At 53.2% G+C, this 23,068-nt stretch overlaps 1 protein-coding gene across 1 annotated transcript in view; it reads left to right on the top strand.

The window, feature by feature from the left end:
- Positions 1-2,011: 2,011 nt before the first annotated feature.
- The window catches only part of EFNB1 (ephrin B1), a 33,853-nt gene continuing 12,796 nt past the window's right edge, over positions 2,012-23,068 (top strand). Inside the window, exons 1-3 of the mRNA XM_038748406.1 lie at positions 2,012-2,453; positions 17,131-17,249; positions 17,360-17,721. Coding sequence (XP_038604334.1) covers positions 2,012-2,453; positions 17,131-17,249; positions 17,360-17,721 — 923 coding nt within the window. The remainder of the gene's footprint in view (positions 2,454-17,130; positions 17,250-17,359; positions 17,722-23,068) is intronic.

Raw genomic sequence — 23,068 nt, 5'->3', positions numbered from 1 at the left:
TCTATAAAATTCCCCATTGTATACTAATACAATATCAAATTTTATAGGCTATATAGTACATATTATATAATTGTATAATGCGTGCACTATATGATATCATATAACCTGTAAAATTGCACATTGTATACTCAGACAATGTCTAATTTTGTAGGTTCTATATTACATATTATATAATTGTATTATACATGCAGTAGATGATATAATATGGCCTATAAAATGACACTTGTATACTAATATGGTGTCTAATTTTATGGGTTATATATTACATATTATATAACTGCATTATGCGTGCACTATATGAGTTAGTATAACCTATTAAATGACACAGTGTGTAGTAATACAATGTCTAATTCTATAGCTTATATATTACATATTATATAATTGTATTATGCGTGCACTATATGATAGTATAACATAAAATGACACGTTGTATATTAATACAATGTCTAATTGTATAGGCTACATATGAAATATCATATAATTGTATTATGCATGCACTACATGATGTAATATAACCTGTAAAATTACCCATTGTATACAATGTCTACTTTTATAGGCTAAAATTACATATTATATCATTGTATTATTTATGCACTATATGAAATCACCTGTAAAATGACACATTGTATGCTAATACAATGTCTAATTTTATAGGTTATATATTACATATTATGTAATTGTATCATATGTGCACTGTATGATGAAACCTATAAAATGACACATTGTATACTAATACAATGTCTAATTCTATAGGTTATATATTACATATTATATAAATGTATTATGTGTGCACTAGATGATAGAACCTGTAAAATGACACATTGTGTACTAATATGCTTAGAACAGTGCTTTGCTCATAGTCAGCACTTAATAAATGCCATCATTATTATTATTATTATTAACACAATGTCTACTTTGATAGGCTACATATCACATATTATAGAATTGCATTATACGTGCACTGTATGATATAACCTGCAAAATGACACATTGCATACTAACACAATGTCTCAGTTTAGCTACGAGAAGCAGCGTGGCTCAGTGGAAAGAGCCCGGGCTTTGGAGTCAGAGGTCACGGGTTCAAATCCCGACCCCGCCAATTGTCAGCTGTGTGACTTTGGGTGAGTCACTACGATTGCAGAATGAATTATTATTATTATTATTATTGGCATATAGTAAGGGCTTAAGAAACACCATAATTGTGATTTCAGTGCTTTGCACACAGTAAATGCTGAGTAAATACGACTGAGGAATGAATCTTGATTATTTTTGTTACCGTTACCGTTATTATTATTAATGGCATTTAGTTCGTTATTATCAAGTGCCGTCATTTCAGATTAATAACGACTCTATGGATCTGTTTCCTCCAGAACGTCCCGTCCTCTGCCCCAATCCAGCGCTTAGAACAGTGCTTTGCACATAGTAAGCGCTTAATAAATGCCATTATTATTATTATTATTAATAATCCGCAACCTTGCCAAAAATTCTTCCCTTCCCGTTGTTAATGGGCTCTCTCCATGTAGCTAACGGTCCTCCTCTGCCACGGTTTCCCTGGATAGTAAGTGATTAACAAATATTATCATTATTACTATTAATAATAATGATATTACAGTGCTTTGCACGCAGTAAGTGCTGAATAAAGACGATTGAAGAATGAATGATTATTTATTTTGCTATTATGGTTATTGTCGTTGTCGTTATTATCACCTGTATATACGTTTGTACATATTTATTACTCTATTTATTTATTTATTTTACCTGTACATATCTATTGTTTATTTTATTTTGTTAATATGTTTGGTTTTGTTCTCTGTCTCCCCCTTCTAGAATTTTGAGCCCACTGTTGGGTAGGGACTGTCTCTATATGTTGCCAACTTGGACTTCCCAAGCACTTAGTACAGTGCTCTGCACACAGTAAGCGCTCAATAAATACGATTGATTTATTTATTATTATTATTATTATTATCATTATTATTATTATTATTATTATGAGAACGGCCCCTTGTGTTGCATGCGAAGAAGCCACCAGGTGGCGCTGCAGCGGCGGGCCTTGAGACCGGGCCTCTCCCGCCTCCTGGCGGCGACTCGGCAGAGCGCAGCCTCCCTCAGACCGGGCCTCTCCCGCCCCCTGGCGGCGACTCGGCAGAGCGCAGCCTCCCTCAGACCGGGCCTCCCCTGCCCCCTTGCGGCGGTTCGGCGCAGCGCAGCCTCAGACCGGGCCTCCCCTGCCCCCTTGCGGCGGCTCGGCGCAGCGCAGCCACCCTCAGACCGGGCCTCCCCTGCCTCCTTGCGGCGGCTCGGCGCAGCGCAGCCTCCCTCAGACCGGGCCTCCCCTGCCCCCTTGCGGCGGTTCGGCGCAGCGCAGCCTCAGACCGGGCCTCCCCTGCCCCCTTGCGGCGGCTCGGCGCAGCGCAGCCTCCCTCAGACCGGGCCTCACCTGCCCCCTTGCGGCGGTTCGGCGCAACGCAGCCTCCCTCAACACCCCCTCATTCCCTTTTGTTTTTTGATAATAATAATAATAATAATAATAATAATAATGGCATTTATTAAGCGCTTACTATTCATTCAATCGTATTTATTGAGAGCTTACCGTGTACAGGGCACTGTACTAAGCGCTTGGGAAGTCCAAGTTGGCAACATATAGAGACGGTCCCTACCCAACAGTGGGCTCACAGTCTAGAAAGCGCTTCATAATAATAATAATAAAATAATAATAATAATAATAATAGCATTTATTAAGCGCTTACTATGTGCAAAGCACTGCTGTAAGCGCTGGGGGGGTTACAAGGTGATCAGGCTGTCCCCCGTGGGGCCCACAGTCTTCACCCCCCAAGCGCTCAGTACAGTGCTCTGCACACAGCGCTCAATAAATACGACTGAATGAATGAATTGGCGACGATGATTAGTGATCTAGACTGTGAGCCCACTGTTGGGTGGGGATTGTCTCTATTTCTGAATTGCACTTTCCAAGCGCCTAGTCCAGTGCTCTGCCCACGGTAAGCGCTCACTAAATACGATTGAATGAATGAATGAATCCCCATTTTACAGATGAGGTCACTGAGGCTCAGAGAGGTGAAGGGACTGGCCCAAGGTCACACAGCGGACATGTGGCTGAGCGGGGATTCGAACCCATGACCTCTGACTCCCGAGCCCGGGCTCTTTCCACTGAGCCACGTTGCTTCTCTTTGATGGTATTTCATTTCAGGGCGGCTCAGTGGAAAGAGCCCGGGCTTTGGAGTCCGAGGTCATGGGTTCGAATCCCGCCTCCGCCGCTTGTCAGCTGTGGGGCCTTGGGCAAGCCACTTCTCTGTGCCTCAGTCACCTCATCTGTAAAATGGGATTAAGACCGTGAGCCCCACGTGGGGCAACCTGATCACCTTGTATCCCCCAGCGCTCAGAACAGTGCTTTGCACATAGTAAGCGCTTAATAAATGCCATTATTATTATTATTATTCATTCATTTATTCATTCATTCATTCCATCTTTATTGAGCGCTGTGTGCAGGGCACTGTACTAAGCGCTTGGGAGAGGGTGATGCGCTTAGTACAGTGCTCTGCCCATAGTAAGCGCTCAATAAATACGATTGATGATAAATACGATTGATGATACAACAATAAAGAGTGACATTCCCCTCCCACAAGGAGCTCACAGTTGGAGCCCGGGGTGGGCAGGGATTGCCTCCATTTGTTGCTGGATTGTACTTCCCAAGCGTTTAGTACAGTGCTCTGCACACAGTCAGCGCTCAGTAAATACGATTGAATGAATGAGGAGCGCTTTAATACACTCATTCATTCATTCGATCGTATTTATTGAGCGCTGGCCGTGTGCAGAGCACTGGGCTAAGCGCTTGGGAGCTTAATAATAAATAATAACAATAAATAATAATTTATAATATAATATATAATAATAATAACAATAAACGGTGACATTCCCCACCCTCCATGCGCTCACGGTCTAAAGCGTTTACTACGTTCACTCATTCAATCGTCTTTATCGAGCACTTACTGTGTGCAGAGCACTGGACTAAGCGTTGGGAGAGGACACTACAACAGTAAACATGGCGTGGTGGGCAGGGCCCAAGGTCATGGGTTCTAATCCCGGCTCAGCCACATGTCTGCCGGGTGACCTTGGGCGAGTCACTGGGCTTCTCTGGGCCTCAGTTTCCTCCTCTGGAAAATGGGGATGGAGACCGAGCCCGCTGTTGGGTAGGGGCCGTCTATGTTGCCAACTTGTACTTCCCAAGCGCTTAGTACAGTGCTCTGCACACAGTAAGCGCTCAATAAATACGATTGATTGATGGATTAGTACAGTGCTCTGCACACAGTAAGCGCTCAATAAATATGATTGATTGATTAGTACAGTGCTCTGCACACAGTAAGCGCTCAATAAATGCGATTGATTGATTGATTGATTTGTACAGTGCTGTGCACACAGTAAGCGCTCAATAAATACGATTGATTGATTGATTGATTAGTCCAGTGCTCTGCACACAGTAAGCGCTCAATAAATACGATTGAATGAATGAATGAATGAATGGGGGACAGGGACTGCGTCCAGCCCGATCTGTGTGTACCCACCCTAGCGCTTAGTACAGTGCCTGGCACACTGTAAGTGCTTAACAAATATTATCAGTATTATTATTAGTAGTAAAAACAATTGTTAATGATAATAACATTGGAGAAGCAGCGTGGCTCGGTGGAAAGAGCCTGGGGCTTGGGAGTCCGAGGTCATGGGTTCAAATCCCGGCTCCGCCAACTGTCACTTCATTTCTCTGGGCCTCAGTTCCCTCATCTGTCAAATGGGGATGAAGACCGTGAGCCCCCTGTGGGACAACCTAATCATCTTTTCATTCATTCATTCATTCAATCGTATTTATTGAGCGCTTACTGTGTGCAGAACACTGCACTAAGCACTTGGGAAGTACAAGTTGGCAACAGTCCAGTGCTCTGCACACAGTAAGCGCTCAATAAATACGATTGAATGAATGAACATAATGTATCATTGCATCTTGTATCATTGCATCAGCAGAAGCAGCGTGGCTCAGTGGAAAGAGCCCGGGCTTTGGAGTCAGGGGTCCTGGGTTCAAATCCCGGCTCCGCCACTTGTCAGCTGGGTGACTTTGGGCGAGTCACTTCACTTCCCTGGGCCTCAGTTACCCCATCTGGAAAATGGGGATGAAGACCGTAAGCCCCCCCGTGGGACAACCCGATCACCTTGTAACCTCCCCAGCGCTTAGAACAGTGCTTGGCACATAGTAAGCGCTTAATAAATGCCATCATTATTATTATTATTGTAACCTCCCCAGCGCTTAGAACAGTGCTTTGCACATAGTAAGCGCTTAAAAGCCCACTTCTAGACTGTGAGCCCACTGTTGGGTAGGGACCGTCTCTCTATGTTGCCAACTTATACTTCCCAGTGCTCTGCACACAGTAAGCGCTCAATAAATACGATTGAATGAATGAATGCTATCATTATTATCAATCAATCATCTTTATTGAGCGCTTACTGTGTGCAGAGCACTGGACTAAGCGCTTGGGAAGGACAAGTTGGCAACATAGAGAGACGGTCCCTACCCAACAGTGGGCCATAAGACCGTGAGCCCCCCGTGGGACAACCTGATCACCTTGTAACCTCCCCAGCGCTTAGAACAGCACTTCGCACATAGTAAGCGCTTAACAAATACCATTTTTATTATTATTATTATTAATAATAACATTCAGTCCTGTGAGCTTTCTGTTCTCAATCAGTGGTATTTATTGGGCGCTTACCTCATGCAGGGCTCTCCCACTGTTGGGTAGGGACTGTCTCTATGTGTTGCCAACTTGTACTTCCCAAGCGCTTAGTCCAGTGCTCTGCACACAGTAAGCGCTCAATAAATACGATTGATGATGATGATGATGATGATGATGACCTCCTCCAGGAGGCCTTCCCAGACTGAGCCCCTTCCTTCCTCTCCCCCTCGTCCCCCTCTCCATCCCCCCATCTTACCTCCTTCCCTACCCCACAGCACCTGTATATATGTATATATGTCTGTACATATTTATTACTCTATTTACTTATTTATTTTACTTGTACTTATTTATTCTATTTATTTTATTTTGTTAGTATGTTTGGTTTTGTTCTCCGTCTCCCCCTTTTAGACTGTGAGCCCACTGTTGGGTAGGGACCGTCTCTAGATGTTGCCAACTTGTCCTTCCCAAGCGCTTAGTCCGGTGCTCTACACACAGTAAGCGCTCAATAAATACGATTGATTGATTGATTGATTGACTTGTCCTCTCCCAGGCGCTCAATAAAGCGGTCCGCGCTCAATAAATCCGATGGAAGGAAGGAAGGAATCCCAGCTCTGCCCATTGTCAGCTGGGTGACTTTGGGCAAGTCATTTCACTTCTCTGGGCCTCAGTGACCTCATCTGTCAAATGGGGATGAAGACCGTGGGACAACCTGATCACTTTGTAACCTCCCCAGCGCTTAGAACAGTGCTTCGCACATAGTAAGCGCTTAATAAATGCCGTTATTATTATTATTATTATTAAGGAATGAGTGAACGAATGAATGAATGAAGGAAGGAAGGAAGGAAGGAAGGAATGAATGAATGAATGAGTGAGCGGTTGGGCCCCGCAGTTCCGGCGCCGGGCGCCAGGGGGCGGGTTCGGCCCACGGATGGGGGGGGAGGGGGAGGGGGCCCCCGGCGGCGCAGCGCGCAGGCGCAGAACAAAGTAGGAGGGGACGGGGGGAGGGGAGAGAGACACACAGAGACACCGAGAGATAGAGAGACAGAGACACTGAGAGACACAGAGAGACAGAGACACTGAGAGACACTGAGAGACAGAGACACAGAGACACAGAGGGAGACGACACTGAGAGACACTGAGAGACACACAATGTCACCCAGAGACAGAGACACTGAGAGACAGAGACACTGACACAGAGACACAGAGGGAGACGACACTGAGAGACACTGAGAGACACACAATGTCACCCAGAGACACAGAGAGACAGAGACAGAGAGACACAGAGGGAGACAAGCGCTTAGTACAGTGCTCTGCACACAGTAAGCGCTCAATAAATACGATTGATGATGACACTGAGAGACACTGAGAGACACACAATGTCACCGAGAGACACAGAGACACTGAGAGACACAGAGGGAGATGACACTGAGAGACACTGAGACACACAATGTCACCGAGAGACACAGAGAGACAGAGACACTGAGAGACACAGAGGGAGATGGCACTGAGACACTGAGACACACAATGTCACCGAGAGACACAGAGAGACACAGAGACACTGAGACACAGAGGGAGACGACCCTCAGAGACACTGAGACTCAAAATGTCACCCAGAGACACAGAGAGACAGAGACACTGAGAGACACAGGGAGACAAGCGCTTAGTACAGTGCTCTGCACACAGTAAGCGCTCAATAAATACGATTGATGATGACACTGAGAGACACTGAGACACACAATGTCACCGAGAGACACAGAGACACATGACACTGAGAGACACTGAGACACACAATGTCACCGAGAGACACAGAGACAGAGACACTGAGAGACACAGAGGGAGATGACCCTGAGAGACACTGAGAGACTCACAATGTCACCGAGAGACACAGAGGGAGACACTGAGAGACACACTGAGAGACAGAGACACTGAGACACACAATGTCACCGAGAGACACAGAGGGAGACACTGAGAGACACATTGAGAGACAGAGAGAGACACTGAGAGACACACAATGTCACCGAGAGACACAGAGGGAGACACTGAGACACATTGAGAGACAGAGAGAGACACTGAGAGACACACAATGTCACCGAGAGACACAGAGGGAGACACTGAGACACATTGAGAGACAGAGAGAGACACTGAGAGACACACAATGTCACCGAGAGACACAGAGGCACAGAGAGACACCGAGAGACACAATGTCACCGAGAGACACAGAGGGAGACACTGGGAGACAGAGAGAGACACTGAGAGACACAATGTCACCGAGAGACACAGAGGGAGACACTGAGAGACATAGATTGTCACCGAGAGACACAGAGGGAGACACTGAGAGACATATTGCGAGACAGAGACACTGAGAGACACACAATGTCACCGAGACACAGAGACAGAGACACTGAGACACACAATGTCACCGAGAGACACAGAGAGCCACTGAGACAGACACAGAATGTCACCGAGAGACAGAGACACTGAGAGACACAGATGGTCACCAAGAGACACAGAGGGAGGCACAGAGAGACACTGAGAGACAGAGAGACACTGAGAGACACAGAATGTCACCGAGAGGCACAGAGAAACAGAGACACTGAGAGACACGGATTGTCACACAGAGCCACTGAGAGACACAGGGGGAGACACAGAGAGACACAGAGAGACACAGAGAGACACTGAGAGGAACACAATGTCACCGAGAGACACAGTGGGAGACACAAAGAGACTCTGTGAGAGAGACAGAGACACTGAGAGACATAATGTCACCGAGAGACACAGAGGGACAGAGACACTGAGACATAATGTCACCGAGAGACACAGAGGGACACTGAGAGACACATAATGTCAGCGAGAGACACAGAGGGAGACACGGAGAGACAAAGAGAGACAGAGACATTGAGAGACACAAAATGTCACCGAGAGACAGAGAGACACTGAGAGACACAGAATGTCACCAAGAGACACAGAGGGAGACACAGAGAGACACGGAAAGGCAAAGAGAGACAGAGACACCGAGAGACACAAAATATCACCGAGACACAGAGGGAGACACAGAGAGACACTGAGAGACACAGAATGTCACCGAGAGACAGAGGGAGACACAGAGAGACACTGAGAGACAGAGACACACTGAGAGACACATGTCACTGAGAGACATAGAGAGAGACAGAGGGACACACAGAGACACAGAGAGAGAAAGACACAGAGGGACACAGAGACACAGAGAGACAGAGGGAGAGAGACAGAGAGACAAAGACACTGACACACAAAGTCACCGAGAGACACAGAGGGACGTACAGAGACACAGAGAGAGAGACATAGAGAGACACACAAAGTCAGCAAGAGACACAGAGAGACGGAGAGGCACACAAAGTCACCAAGAGACATGGAGAGATAGAGAGACGCACAAAGTCACCAAGAGACACGGAGAGATAGACACTCACAGAGGGAGACACTGAGACAGAGAAAAAGAGACACACAGTGATCGAGAGACTGAGAGAGACACAGAGACACACAGAGAGACACAGAAAGACACACAGAGAGACAGAGAAAGATACAGGCACAGAGAGATGTAGAGAAACTGAGAGACTCAGAGACACAAGGGACACAGAGACATAGAGAGACACACACAGAGACAGACACAGAGAGATATAGACCATAAGCCCATTGTTGGGTATGGATTCTCTCTATCTTTTGCCAAATTGTACTTTCCAAGCGCTTAGTACAGTGCTCTGCACACAGTAAGCGCTCAGTAAATACAACTGAATAGAGCCAGAGACACACAGAAAGACACAGAGATGCAGAGAGAGACGCAGAGACAGACTCAGAGCGACTCCGACAGAGATTCAGAGGGACACGGGGAGAGACACAGAGAGATGCTGAGAGACGGGGAGAGACACAGAGAGATGCTGAGAGACACAGAGGGATAACAGAGAGACAGCGAGACACACAGAAAGACACAGAGACACAGAGAGAGACACAGAAAGATGCTGAGAGACACAGAGGGATAACACAGAGACATAGAGAGACACACACAGAGACAGACACAGAGAGATATAGACCATAAGCCCATTGTTGGGTATGGATTCTCTCTATCTTTTGCCAAATTGTACTTTCCAAGCGCTTAGTACAGTGCTCTGCACACAGTAAGCGCTCAGTAAATACAACTGAATAGAGCCAGAGACACACAGAAAGACACAGAGATGCAGAGAGAGACGCAGAGACAGACTCAGAGCGACTCCGACAGAGATTCAGAGGGACACGGGGAGAGACACAGAGAGATGCTGAGAGACACAGAGGGATAACAGAGAGACATGCAGAAAGACACAGAGACACAGAGAGACACAGAGAGATGCTGAGAGACACAGAGGGATAACAGAGAGACAGAGAGACACACAGAAAGACACAGAGACACAGAGAGAGACACAGAAAGATGCTGAGAGACACGGAGGGATAACAGAGAGACAGAGAGACACACAGAAAGACACAGAGACACAGAGACACAGAAAGATGCTGAGAGACACAGAGGGATAACAATCAATCAATCAATCAATCAATCGTATTTATTGAGCGCTTACTATGTGCAGAGCACTGTACTAAGCGCTTGGGAAGTACAAATTGGCATCACATAGAGACAGTCCCTACCCGATAGTGGGCTCACAGTCTAAAAGGGGGAGACAGAGAACAGAACCAAACATACCAACAAAATAAAATAAGTAGGATAGAAATGTACAAGTAAAATAAATAAATAAATAAATAAACAGAGTAATAAATAACAGAGAGACAGAGACACACAGAAAGACACAGAGACACAGAGAGAGAGACAGAGAGACACACAGAAAGACACAGAGACAGACAAAGAAAGATTCATTCATTCATTCATTCAATCGCATTTATTGAGCGCTTACTGTGTGCAGAGCACTGGACTAAGCGCTTGGGAAGGGCAAGTCGGCAACATCTAGAGACGGTCCCTACCCGACAGAGAGGCAGCGTGGCTCAGTGGAAAGAGCCCGGGCTTTGGAGTCCGAGGTCATGGGTTCAAATCCCGGCTCCGCCAACTGGCAGCTGTGTGACTTTGGGAAAGTCATTTAACTTCTCTGGGCCTCAGTTACCAAGGGTGCTGAGAGACACAGAGGGATAAAAGAGAGACAGAGAGACATACAGAGAGACACCGAGACACAGAGAAAGAGACGGAGAGGGACACAGGGAGAGACACAGAGACAGAAAGATGCTGAGAGACACAGAGGGATAACAGAGACAGAGAGACACACAGAAAGACACTGACAAAGAGACAGAGGACACAGGGAGAGACACAAAGAGAGACACAGAGACAGACGCAGAAAGATGCTAAGAGAGACACAGAGGGTTAACAGAGAGACACACAGAAAGACACAGAGACACAGAGAGACAGAGAGAGACACAGGGAGAGACACAGAGACAGATGCAGAAAGATGCTGAGAGACACAGAGGGATAACAGAGAGACAGAGAGACACACAGAAAGACACAGAGACACAGAGAAAGAGACAGAGAGGGACACAGGGAGAGACACAGACACAGACACAGAGACAGATGCAGAAAGATGCTGAGAGACACAGAGGGATACCAGAGAGACAGAGAGACACACAGAAAGACACCGACACACAGAGAAAGAGACAGAGAGGGACACAGGGAGAGACACAGAGACAGACGCAGAAAGATGCTGAGAGACACAGAGGGATAACAGAGACAGAGAGACACACAGAAAGACACTGACAAAGAGACAGAGAGGGACACAGGGAGAGACACAGAGAGAGACACAGAAAGATGCTGAGAGACACAGAGAGGTAACAGAGACAGAGAGACACAGAGAAAGACACTGACAGAGAAAGAGACAGAGAGGGACACAGGGAGAGACACAGAGAGAGACACAGAAAGATGCTAAGAGAGACACAGAGGGATAACAGAGAGACAGAGAGACACACAGAAAGACACCGACACACAGAGAAAGAGACAGAGAGGGACACAGGGAGAGACACAGAGACAGACGCAGAAAGATGCTGAGAGACACAGAAGGATAACAGAGACAGAGAGACACACAGAAAGACACCGACACACAGAGAAAGAGACAGAGAGGGACAGAGGGAGAGACACAGAGACAGATGCAGAAAGATGCTGAGAGACACAGAGGGATAACAGAGAGACACACAGAAAGACACCGACACAAAGAGAAAGACACAGGGAGAGACACAGAGACAGACAAAGAAAGGTGCTGAGAGACACAGAGGGATAACAGAGACAGAGAGACACACAGAAAGACACCGACACACAGAGAAAGAGACAGAGAGGGACACAGGGAGAGACACAGAGACAGAGACAGAATGATGCTAAGAGAGACACAGGGATAACAGAGAGATAGAGAGACACACAAAAAGACACCGACACACAGAGAAAGAGACAGAGAGGGACACAGGGAGAGACACAGAGACAGACACAGAAAGATGCTGAGAGACACAGAGGGATAACAGAGACAGACAGACACACAGAAAGACACTGACACACAGAGAAAGAGACAGAGAGAGACCCAGAGACAGAGACAGAATGATGCTAAGAGAGACACAGAGGGATAACAGACAGAGAGACACACAGAAAGACACCGACACAGAGAGAGACAGAGAGGGACACAGGGAGAGACACAGAGACAGAGACAGAATGATGCTGAGAGACACAGAGGGATAACAGAGAGACAGAGAGACACACAGAAAGACACCGACACACAGAGAAAGAGACGGAGAGGGACACAGGGAGAGACACAGAGACAGATGCAGAAAGATGCTGAGAGAGACACAGAGGGATAACAGAGACAGAGAGACACACAGAAAGACACTGACAGACAGAGAAAGAGACAGAGAGAGACACAGAGACAGACAGAGAGGGAAACAGGGAGAGACAATCAATCAATCAATCAATCAATCAATCGTATTTATTGAGCGCTTACTATGTGCAGAGCACTGTACTAAGCGCTTGGGAAGTACAAATTGGCATCACATAGAGACAGTCCCTACCCGATAGTGGGCTCACAGTCTAAAAGGGGGAGACAGAGAACAGAACCAAACATACCAACAAAATAAAATAAGTAGGATAGAAATGTACAAATAAAATAAATAAATAAATAAATAAACAGAGTAATAAATATGTACAACCATATATACATATATACAGGTGCTGTGGGGAGGGGAAGGCGGTAAGGCGGGGGGATGGAGAGGGGGACGAGGGGGAGAGGAAAGAAGGGGCTCAGTCTGGGAAGGCCTCCTGGAGGAGGTGAGCTCTCAGCAGGGCCTTGAAGGAAGGAAGAGAGCTAGCTTGGCGGATGGGCAGAGGGAGGGCATTCCAGGCCCGGGGGATGACGTGGGCCGGGGGTCGATGGCGGGACAGGCGAGAGCGAGGTACAGTGAGGAGATTAGTGGTGGAGGAGCGGAGGGTGCGGGCTGGGCAGTAGAAGGAGAGAAGGGAGGTGAGGTAGGAGGGGGCGAGGTGATGGAGAGCCTGGAAGCCCAGGGTGAGGAGTTTCTGCCTGATGCGCAGATTGATTGGTAGCCATTGGAGGTTTTTGAGGAGGGGAGTGATATGTCCAGAGCGTTTCTGGACAAAGATAATCCGGGCAGCAGCATGAAGTATGGATTGAAGTGGAGAGAGACACGAGGATGGGAGATCAGAGAGAAGGCTAGTGCAGTAGTCCAGACGGGATAGGATGAGACACAGAGACAGATGCAGAAAGATGCTAAGAGAGACACAGGGGGATACTAGAGAGACACACAGAAAGACACGGACACACAGAGAAAGAGACAGAGAGAGACACAGAAAGACACCGAGAGAGACGCCCAGAGCGAAACAGAGACAGCCAGAAAAGGGAGGCTCGGGAACGGTCAGAGACACAGAGAGAGACACACACGGAGAAAGATACAGAGAGACACAGAGACACGGAGAGAAAGAGACACACACGGAGATCCAGGAAGAGACACAGAGAGAAAGAGACACACACGGAGATCCAGGAAGAGACACGGAGAGGGAGAGAGATTCAGAAAGAGAGAGCCGGAGAGACACGGGCCTACTCAGACCCCAGAGACGGGCCTAGTCAGAGAAGGGAGGCTCCGGTCAGAGACACGGAGAGAGAAGCAGAGACAGGCACCGGCCGAAAAGAGACTCAGAAATGGAGACACGGAGGGAGAGAGAGAGACAAGTAGTCAGAAAATAATAATAATAATGATAATGTTGGTATTTGTTAAGCGCTTACGACGTGTAAAGCACTGTTCTAAGCGCTGGAGGGACTGCAGGGACTTTATAGCCCCCCCAGACTGTCAGCTCCTTGTGGGTAGGGAATGTGCCTGTTTATTGTTCTGTCGTCCTCTCCCAACCGCTCAGCACAGTGCTCTGCGCGCAGGGAGGGCTCGATAAATAGGGACACAGCAGCGTCAGGCCCAGAGACCCAGGGGTGTCAGACAGAGACACAGCAGTCAGGCAGAGACACCGCAGGGTCAAGCGGAGACACAGAGACGCTACAGAGACAGAGACACAGCAGGGTCAGACAGAGACACCGCAGAGTTAGAGACCAAGCAGAGTTAGAGGCATAGCAGAGTTAGACACAGAGACACAGCAGAGACAGGGCGGCGTCAGGCCTAGAGACACAGCAGAGAAGCAGAGACACAGCAGAGTTAGACCCAGCAGAGACAGACAGAGACACAGCAGCGAGACAGAGCCCCAGCAGAGAGACAGAGACTCAACAGAGACAGAGACCCAGCAGAGACGGAGACACAGCAACGAGACGGAGACCCAGCAAAGAGATGGAGACACAGCAGAGACAGAGACACAGCAGAGACAAAGTCCCAGCAGAGACAGAGACACAGCAAAGAGATGGAGCCCTAGCAGAGACAGACAGAGCCCCAGCAGAGACAGAGACAGAGACAGAGCCCCAGCAGAGACAGACAGAGCCCCAGCAAAGAGATGGAGACCCAGCAGAGACAGAGACACAGCAGAGACAAAGCCCCAGCAGAGACAGAGACACAGCAAAGAGATGGAGCCCCAGCAGAGACAGACAGAGCCCCAGGAGAGAGACAGAGCCGCAGCAGAGACAGAGACCCAGCAAAGAGATGGAGATCCAGCAGAGACAGAGCTCCAGCAAAGAGATGGAGCCCCAGCAGAGACAGACAGAGCCCCAGCAGAGACAGAGCCGCAGCAGAGAGACAGAGACCCAGCAAAGAGATGGACACCCAGCAGAGACAGAGACACAGCAAAGAGATGGAGACCCAGCAGAGACAGAACCCCAGCAGAGACAGAGACTCAGCAGAGATAGAGGCACGGCAGAAAGACAGAGCCCAGCAGAGACCCAGCAGAGACAGAAAGAGACTCAGCAGAGGGACAGAGCCCCAGCCCCCAGCAGTGACAGAGACCCAGCAAAGAGACGGAGACCCGGCAGAGACAGAGACCCGGTAGATACAGAGACCCAGCAAAGAGACAGAGACCTGGCAGAGACAGAGACTCAGCAGAGACAGAGACTCAGCAGAGATAGGGCCCCAGCAGAGACAGAGTCCTAGCAGAGAGACAGAGACACAGCAAGGAGACAGAGATCCAGCAGAGAGACAAAGCCCCAGCAGAGCAACAGAGCCCCAGCAGAGACAGAGATTCAGCAGAGAGGCAGAGCCCCAGCAGAGACAGAGACTCAGCAGAGAGACGGAGCCCCAGCAGGGAGACAGAGACTCAGCAGAGAAACAGAGACCCAGCAGGGAGACAGAGACTCAGCAGAGAGACAGAGCCCCAGCAGAGAGACAGAGACCCAGCAGAGACAAAGACTCAGCAGAGAGGCAGAGTCCCAGCAGAGACAGAGCCCCAGCAGAGACAGAGACTCAGCAGAGATGGACAGAGACCCAGCAGAGACAGACAGAGACCCAGCAGAGAGACGGACACCCAGCAGAGACAGACAGAGACTCAGCAGAGACAGACAGAGCCCCAGCAGAGAGACAGAGCCCCAGCAGAGACAGAGACTCAGCAGAGAGGCAGAGCCCCGCAGAGACAGAGCCCCAGCAGAGACAGACAGAGACCCAGCAGAGACAGAGCCCCAGCAGAGACAGACAGAGACTCAGCAGAGAGGCAGAGCCCCAGCAGAGACAGAGCCCCAGCAGAGACAGAGACCCAGCAGAGAGACAGAGCCCCAGCAGAGAGACAGAGCTCCAGCAGAGACAGAGCCCCAGCACAGAGACAGAGCTCCAGCAGAGACAGAGACTCGGTAGAGAGACAGAGCCCCAGCAGAGACAGAGACTCAGTAGAGAGACAGAGCCCCAGAAGAGACAGAGACTCAGTAGAGAGACAGAGACTCAGCAGAGAGACAGAGACACAGCAAAGTGACAGAGACCCAGCAGAGAGACAGAGACTCAGCAGAGAGACAGAGCCACGGCAAAGAGACAGAGCCCCAGCAGAGACAGAGACTCAGTAGAGAGACAGAGCCCCAGCAGAGACAGAGACTCAGCAGAGAGACAGAGACACAGCAAAGTGACAGAGACCCAGCAGAGAGACAGAGACTCAGCAGAGAGACAGAGCCACGGCAAAGAGACAGAGCCCCAGTAGAGACAGAGATTCAGCAGAGAGACAGAGCCCCAGCAGAGACAGCGACTCAGCAGAGAGACAGAGCCCCAGCAGAGAGACAGAGACACGGCAAAGAGACAGAGTCCAAGCAGAGACAGAGACTCAGCAGAGAGACAGAGCCCCAGCAGAGACAGAACCCCAGCAGAGAGACAGAGCCCCAGCAGAGAGACAGAGCCCCAGCAGAGACAGAGCCCCAGCAGAGAGACAGAGCCCCAGCAGAGACAGAGACTCAGCAGAGAGACAGAGCCCCAGCAGAGAGACAGAGACACAAAAAAGAGACAGAGCCCCAGCAGAGACAGAGCCCCAGCAGAGAGACAGAGACCCAGCAGAGAGACAGAGCCCCAGCAGAGACAGAGACCCAGCAGAGAGACAGAGCCCCAGCAGAGACAGAGCCCCAGCAGAGAGACAGAGCCCCAGCAGAGAGACAGAGCCCCAGCAGAGACAGAGCCCTAGCAGAGACAGAGCCCTAGCAGAGAGACAGAGCCCCAGCAGAGCCAGACAGAGACAGAGACCCAGCAGAGACAGAGACCCGGCAGAGACAGAGACTCATCAGAGACAGAGCCCCAGCAGAGAGACAGAGACACAGCCAAGTGACAGAGCCCCAGCAGCGACAGACAGAGACTCAGCAGAGACAGAGACCCAGCAGAGACCCAACGACGAGACAGAGAGACGCCCCCCGCTCCCCCGCCCCGGGGCTGGGAGGGGGGGGAGGCCGCACGTGGCGCCGGCCCGCGGCGCCCCCTGGCGGGCCGTCGCGGCAGCGCGCGGGCGGGCGCGCGTGCGCAGTGCCTCCCCGCGGTGGGCGCGTCCCCTTTAAGGGCCCCTCCCCTCCGGCGTCGGTGGGCGTGTCCTCGCGGGAGGCCCCCCCCGGCGGGCGGCCGCCATTGGCTGGGGCCGTCGGGGCTGTCCGGGGAGGCGCCGGAGCGGGGGCCGGGGCCGCCCGGCCGGCAGAGGGAGGCCAGCCGCCGGCGGGGGCGGGCGGGCGAGAGGGGCGGGAGCGGGCTGCCGGCTGCAGGGGGCGCTGGTGCCGCCCCGCCGCCAGGGGCGCGGGGCGGGCGCGGCCCCGCCGCCAGGGGGCGGTGTGCGCGCGTGTCCCCCCGTGTCCGCGTGTCCCCCCGTGTCCCCGTCCCCGTGTCCCCGTCCCCGTGTCCCCGTCCCCGTGTCGCCGGCGTGTGGGTCGGGTCGGTCCCCGGGTGGGGCCGGTGCCCCGGGGGCCGCGGGCGGGGATGGGGCCCTGAGCCCCCCGACGCCCAGCATGGGCGGGCCCCGCCTGGCGGCCCCGGCCCTGGCCCTGGCCCTGGCCCTGGCCCTCGGCCGCCTCGCCACGCCGCTCGCCAGGACCCTGGACCCCGTCGCCTGGACCTCCCACAACCCCAAGTGAGTGGCCCCCGTGGCCCCGTGGCCCCATGGCCGGCGAAGGGGGGGGATGGGGGGGCGACTGTTTGGACACTCACCGCGCACGGCCCCCAGGATGGGGGCGACGGCTTTTGTTACCTTCTGCCCCTTCCTCTTCTTCACACTCTTGGATTTGGGGGACAGCGCTTAGCCCAGTGCTCAGCACCCCCCCGCACGCCTCTGATGGTTTTTGTTACCTTGTGCCCCCTCCTCTTTCCCAACCCCTCTTCCCTCCCCACCCCCCTAAGTGACTAGTCTTGCATTTGGGGAGAGCGCTTAGCCCAGTGCTCAGCACCCCCACGCACGACTCTGATGGTTTTTGTTACCTTGTGCCCCCTCCTCTTTCCCATCCCCTCTTCCCCCCCAGTGACCAGCCTTGCATTTGGGGAGAGCGCTTAGCCCAATGCTCAGCACCCCCCCGCACGCCTCTGATGGTTTTTGTTACCTTGCCCCCCCTCCTCTTTCCCATCCCCTCTTCCCTCCCCACCCCCCCAAGTGACTAGCCTTGCATTTGGGGAGAGCGCTTAGCCCAGTGCCCAGCACCCCCACGCACGACTCTGATGGTTTTTGTTACCTTGCCCCCCCTCCTCTTTCCCATCCCCTCTTCCCTCCCCACCCCCCAAGTGACCAGCCTTGTATTTGGGGGAGAGCGCTTGGCCCAGTGCTCAGCACACCCACGCACGCCTCTGATCGTCATCAATCGTATTTATTGAGCGCTTACTGCGTGCAGAGCGCTGTACTAAGCGCTTGGGAAGGACAAACTGGCAACATAGAGAGACAGATGGTTTTTGTTACCTTGTGCCAAGCGCCCCCTCTTCCCTCCCCAACCCCCCAAGTGACCAGCCTTGCATTTGGGGAGAGCGCTTAGCCCAGTGCCCAGCACACCCACGCACGCCTCTGATGGTTTTTGTTACCTTGTGCCAATCGCTGCGCCGCACTGGACGCCCCCCAGTCTTTTCCATCCCCCCTTCCCTCCCCAAACCCCAAGTCACCAGTCTTGGCTTTGGGGAGAGCGTTTGGCCCAGTGCTCAGCACACACACACACGCCCGGCTCTGATGGTTTTTGTTACCTTGCCCCCTCCTCTTTTCCCTCCCCAAACCCCAAGTGAACGGGGGCTTTTGTCACCTTGTGCTAAGCGCTGCGCTGGACGCCCCCTCCTCTTTTCCGTCCCCTCTTCCCTCCCCAAACTCCAAGGGGCCAGTCTCGGCTTTGGGGAGGGCGCTTAGGCCAGTGCTCAGCACGCCCACACTCACAGCACTGAGGAAGGGGTCGGCGGCTTTTGTTACCTTGTGCGAAGCGCTGCGCTGGGGTGGACGCCCCCTCCTCCTTTCCATCCCCCCGCCGAGGAGGCCCCGCAGGGGTGGTCTCTGATTGTGGCCTTGCCCAGCGCTCAGTGAGCGCTCGATACATTCATTCGGTCGCTCGCTGTGGGTGTGCGGGGCACTGGGCTAAGCGCTCGTGCGGGTGGGGGGATGGAGTGAACCCCCTTTTTTCCCCCCGCCAGGCCGGGGCAGACCCACACACAGACACACACACAAAGACCCCGGGGCGGGGAATAGGGGGGGGCTTCGTCTGCCTCGGTCCTCCGCCGGGCCCGGCCGCCTTTGTCCGCCCGGGGGGCTCCAGGCCGGTCCTGGGGGTCCTCCCCAGCCCCCCAAGAGCCCCCCACGGCCGGTTTGGACCGTCCGAATTGGGGGAGGGGGCTCGGGGCTTCACTTGGGGGAAGGGAGGCCCGGGGACCAGCGCCTTGTGTGTGTCCCCCCCCCCTTCCATTGCTTAGAACAGGGCTTAAGCGCTTAATAAAGAGTGGGGGGGCCTCAGTTTCCCCACTCAAGCGTGGGCTGGGGGTCGCTGGAGTCCCCCCTTCAACTTTCCTGGAGGTGGGGGGGGGGGGGCTTTCCAGTTTGGGGGTCTCGCCCCTCGCTTGCAGACGACGCCCCAAGTTGGGACCCCACCGTCCCCCAGCCTCGAGGCGTGGGCGCGACCCCCCTAGGTGGCAGAGGCCCTCCCCACCCCTCCGGGGGGCCCTGGGGGGGGCTCCCCAAGTTTGGGGGGACCCCCGGGGGGGGGGAGGAGGGTTTCCCCTGCCACCTGCGCCCCAGGACTGCCCACACCCAAGCCTGGCACGGCCCTGCACGCCCGTCCCTCCCTGTGCCCGGGGCGCGGCGGGGCTTGGCAGGGCGCGGCGCCCAGAACCGGTGACTCAGTGGGCCCCCCCCGCTCCCCCAGTAACGTCCGGACCCCCCCACAGTGGCCCTGGACTCCTCAGTCAATCATCCTCCTTACTGAGCGTCTCCCAGGGCACCGTACTAAGCGCTTAGGACCCTCTAACAATGGAGCAGACGCGGCCCCCGCCCCGTAGTGGGGGGTGCAGTATGGAGGGGACCCCTTCTCTGCCAAAGGGTGATAGACCCCCCCCAAAAGCAAGGCAGGCCTCACCCTGGACGGCCCCGGGGTCAGAGGTCACCCCTCCTCCAGAAGGCCACCCTCTTCCCCGTCCTACCTGGGAGGTCCCTCTGGGTGGGGGCGACGGGGTCAAACGCCCCCCCCCCCTCCCCGGCCCGCCGCCCCGTTACTTGGGGGGCCCCCCCCCCCCCCCGGTTGCGGTGTTGCCATGGCGATGCCCAGACTCCGTCCCACGCACCGTGTCAATCCTGTTAGGGCCGAGAAAGGGGCTTTGTCCGGGGGGCGGTGGGGAGGGGGTCCCGGCCGGTTGGGGTTTTGGGGGGGGAGAAGGGGGCTGCGCACGGGGACCCTCGGAGCGGGCCTATCTGACCATCCCCCCCCCCCCAACCCCGTGTCCCGGCGGTGGTCCGGGACTCGGGGGTCCCGCCTGGGCAGGCCAGGGGGTCACCGGATACTTTTCTGTGACGGTATTTAAGCGCTTACTATGTGCCGGGCACTGTACTAAGCGCCGGGGTAGAGCCCAGCTAATCGGGTCAGACATAGTCCCTGTCCCTCGTGGGGCTCACAGTACTTTTTTTATGGTACTTAGGCGCTTACTATGTTCCGGGCGCCGTACTACGCGCCGGGGTAGAGCCCAGCTAATTGGGTCGGACATAGGCCCCGTCCCTCGTGGGGTTCACGGTATTTTCTTTATGGTATTTAAGCGCTTACTATGTTCCGGGCACCGTATTAAGCGCCGGGGTAGAGCCCAGCTAATCAGGTCGGACATAGGCCCCGTCCCTTGTGGGGCTCACGGTACTTTTTTTTATGGTATTTAAGCGCTTACTATGTTCTGGGCACTGTACTAAGCGCTGGGGTAGAGCCCAGCTAATCGGGACGGACATAGTCCCCGTCCCTCGTGGGGCTCACGGTACTTTTTTTATGGTATTTCGGCGCTTACTATGTTCCGGGTGCCATACTAAGCGCTGGGGTAGAGCCCAGCTAATCAGGTCGGACGTAGGCCCATCCCTCGTGGGGTTCACAATATTTTCTTTATGGTATTTAAGCGCTTACTATGTTCCGGGCACCGTATTAAGCGCCGGGGTAGAGCCCATCTAATCAGGTCAGACATAGGCCCGTCCCTCGTGGGGTTCACAGTATTTTCTTTATGGTATTTAAGCGCTTACTATGTTCCGGGCACCGTATTAAGCGCCGGGGTAGAGCCCATCTAATCAGGTCAGACATAGGCCCATCCCTCGTGGGGTTCACAGTATTTTCTTTATGGTATTTAAGCGCTTACTATGTTCCGGGCACCGTATTAAGCGCCGGGGTACAGCTCAGCTAATCAGGTCGGACATAGGCCCCGTCCCTTGTGGGGTTCCCAGTATTTTCTTTATGGTATTTAAGCACTTACTATGCTCCGGGCACCGTATTAAGCGCCGGGGTAGAGCCTAGCTAATCGGGTCGGACATAGGCCCCGTCCCTCGTGGGGTACACGGTATTTTTTTTTTATGGTATTTAAGCACTTACTATGCTCCGGGCACCATACTAAGCGCCGGGGTAGAGCCCAGCTCATCGGGTCAGACATAGTCGCCGTCCCTCGTGAGGCTCACGGTATTTTTTTTTATGGTATTTAAGCGCTTACTATGTTCCGGGCACCGTACTAAGCGGTGGGGTGGAGCCAAACTAAATCAGATCGGACACAGTCCCCGTCCCTCGTGGGGCTCCCGGTATTTCTTTTTAGGGTATTTAAGCGCTTACTACGTTCCGGGCCCCGTACTAAGCGGCGGGCTAGAGCCAAACTAATCAGATCGGACGCGGTCCCCGTCCCTGGTGGGGCTCGCGGTATTTTTTTTTTTCTTTTAAGGCTATTTGTTAAGCGCTCCGCCGACCATGTGCCGGGCACCGTACTGAGCGCCGGGGCAGATCCGGGCCACTTAGATTGGACACGGTCCCCCCCGTCCCTCCTTCACGCCCGTCCGAGGGCCGGCTGAGGGCCGGGGAAGTGAGCGGTCCAAGGTCACGCGGCGGAGCCGGGGTCAGAGGCCAGGGGACCCCCAGATAGTGACCCCCCCAAAGGGTCCGGGCCTGGTCCGAGCGTGACCTTCGCCCCGTCCCCTTCCCGGCTTAGGTGTCTCTTCCTGCCCGCTCTTATCTGATGTAACCGAAGCCGGGCGGGCGGCTGGGGGTGGGCCGACCGCCGTGCCTCAGTGCCCCTGGCCCGCGTCCAGGCCCGGGATCCGGGCCCACGGGGGCGAGGGTCCCCGGGGTGGGGGGGGTCCCTCGCCCACCTGGACCGGCCTCTTCCGCCGTCCCGGGCGAGGGGTGACACGCCAGCGTGCCCCGGGTGACCTTGGGCGGGCCACCTCCCTCCTCTCCTACACCGTGAGCCCGCTGTCGGGGAGGGGCCGTCACCAACTTGGCCTTCCCGGGCGCTTAGTCCAGTGCTCGGCACCCGGTAAGCGCTCAATAGATACGACTGATGAAGGAATCTGGAGAATGGCGATCGATTCCATCGTTGGGTAGGGACCGTCTCTCTATGCTGCCAAATTGTCCTTCCCAAGCGCTCAGTACAGTGCTCTGCACACAGTAAGCGCTCAATAAATCCGACTGATGATGACGATGAGTCCGGGAGCCCCCCACGTGGCTTGTGCCCAGGCCCGGCGCTCAGTACAGCGCCCGGCACGTGGTGAGCGCTTAACAGATACCGCCGTTTTTATCACTGCTGCCGCTCCGGCCGGAGTCACCGGGCTGGCCCGGACACCCCTCGCCACCCTCTCTGGCCCCGGGGGTCATCACCGGGGGCGGGGGGCGTCTCTCATACCTCCGGCCTTGGGGGTGTTGTCCACGTGCCCGCCGAGGGGGTTTTCCGGGCCGGTTCCCGGAGGCAACGGCCTGGGTCTGCTGCGGAGACGAGGATATCATTCATCATCATCAATCGTA

The sequence above is a fragment of the Tachyglossus aculeatus genome, chromosome 6 (genome assembly GCF_015852505.1).
Source record: "Tachyglossus aculeatus isolate mTacAcu1 chromosome 6, mTacAcu1.pri, whole genome shotgun sequence".
In the NCBI taxonomy this organism is placed as follows: domain Eukaryota; kingdom Metazoa; phylum Chordata; class Mammalia; order Monotremata; family Tachyglossidae; genus Tachyglossus; species Tachyglossus aculeatus.
The sequence above is the reverse complement of the archived record's forward strand: the minus strand, read 5'-3'. Positions and strand labels throughout refer to the sequence as shown.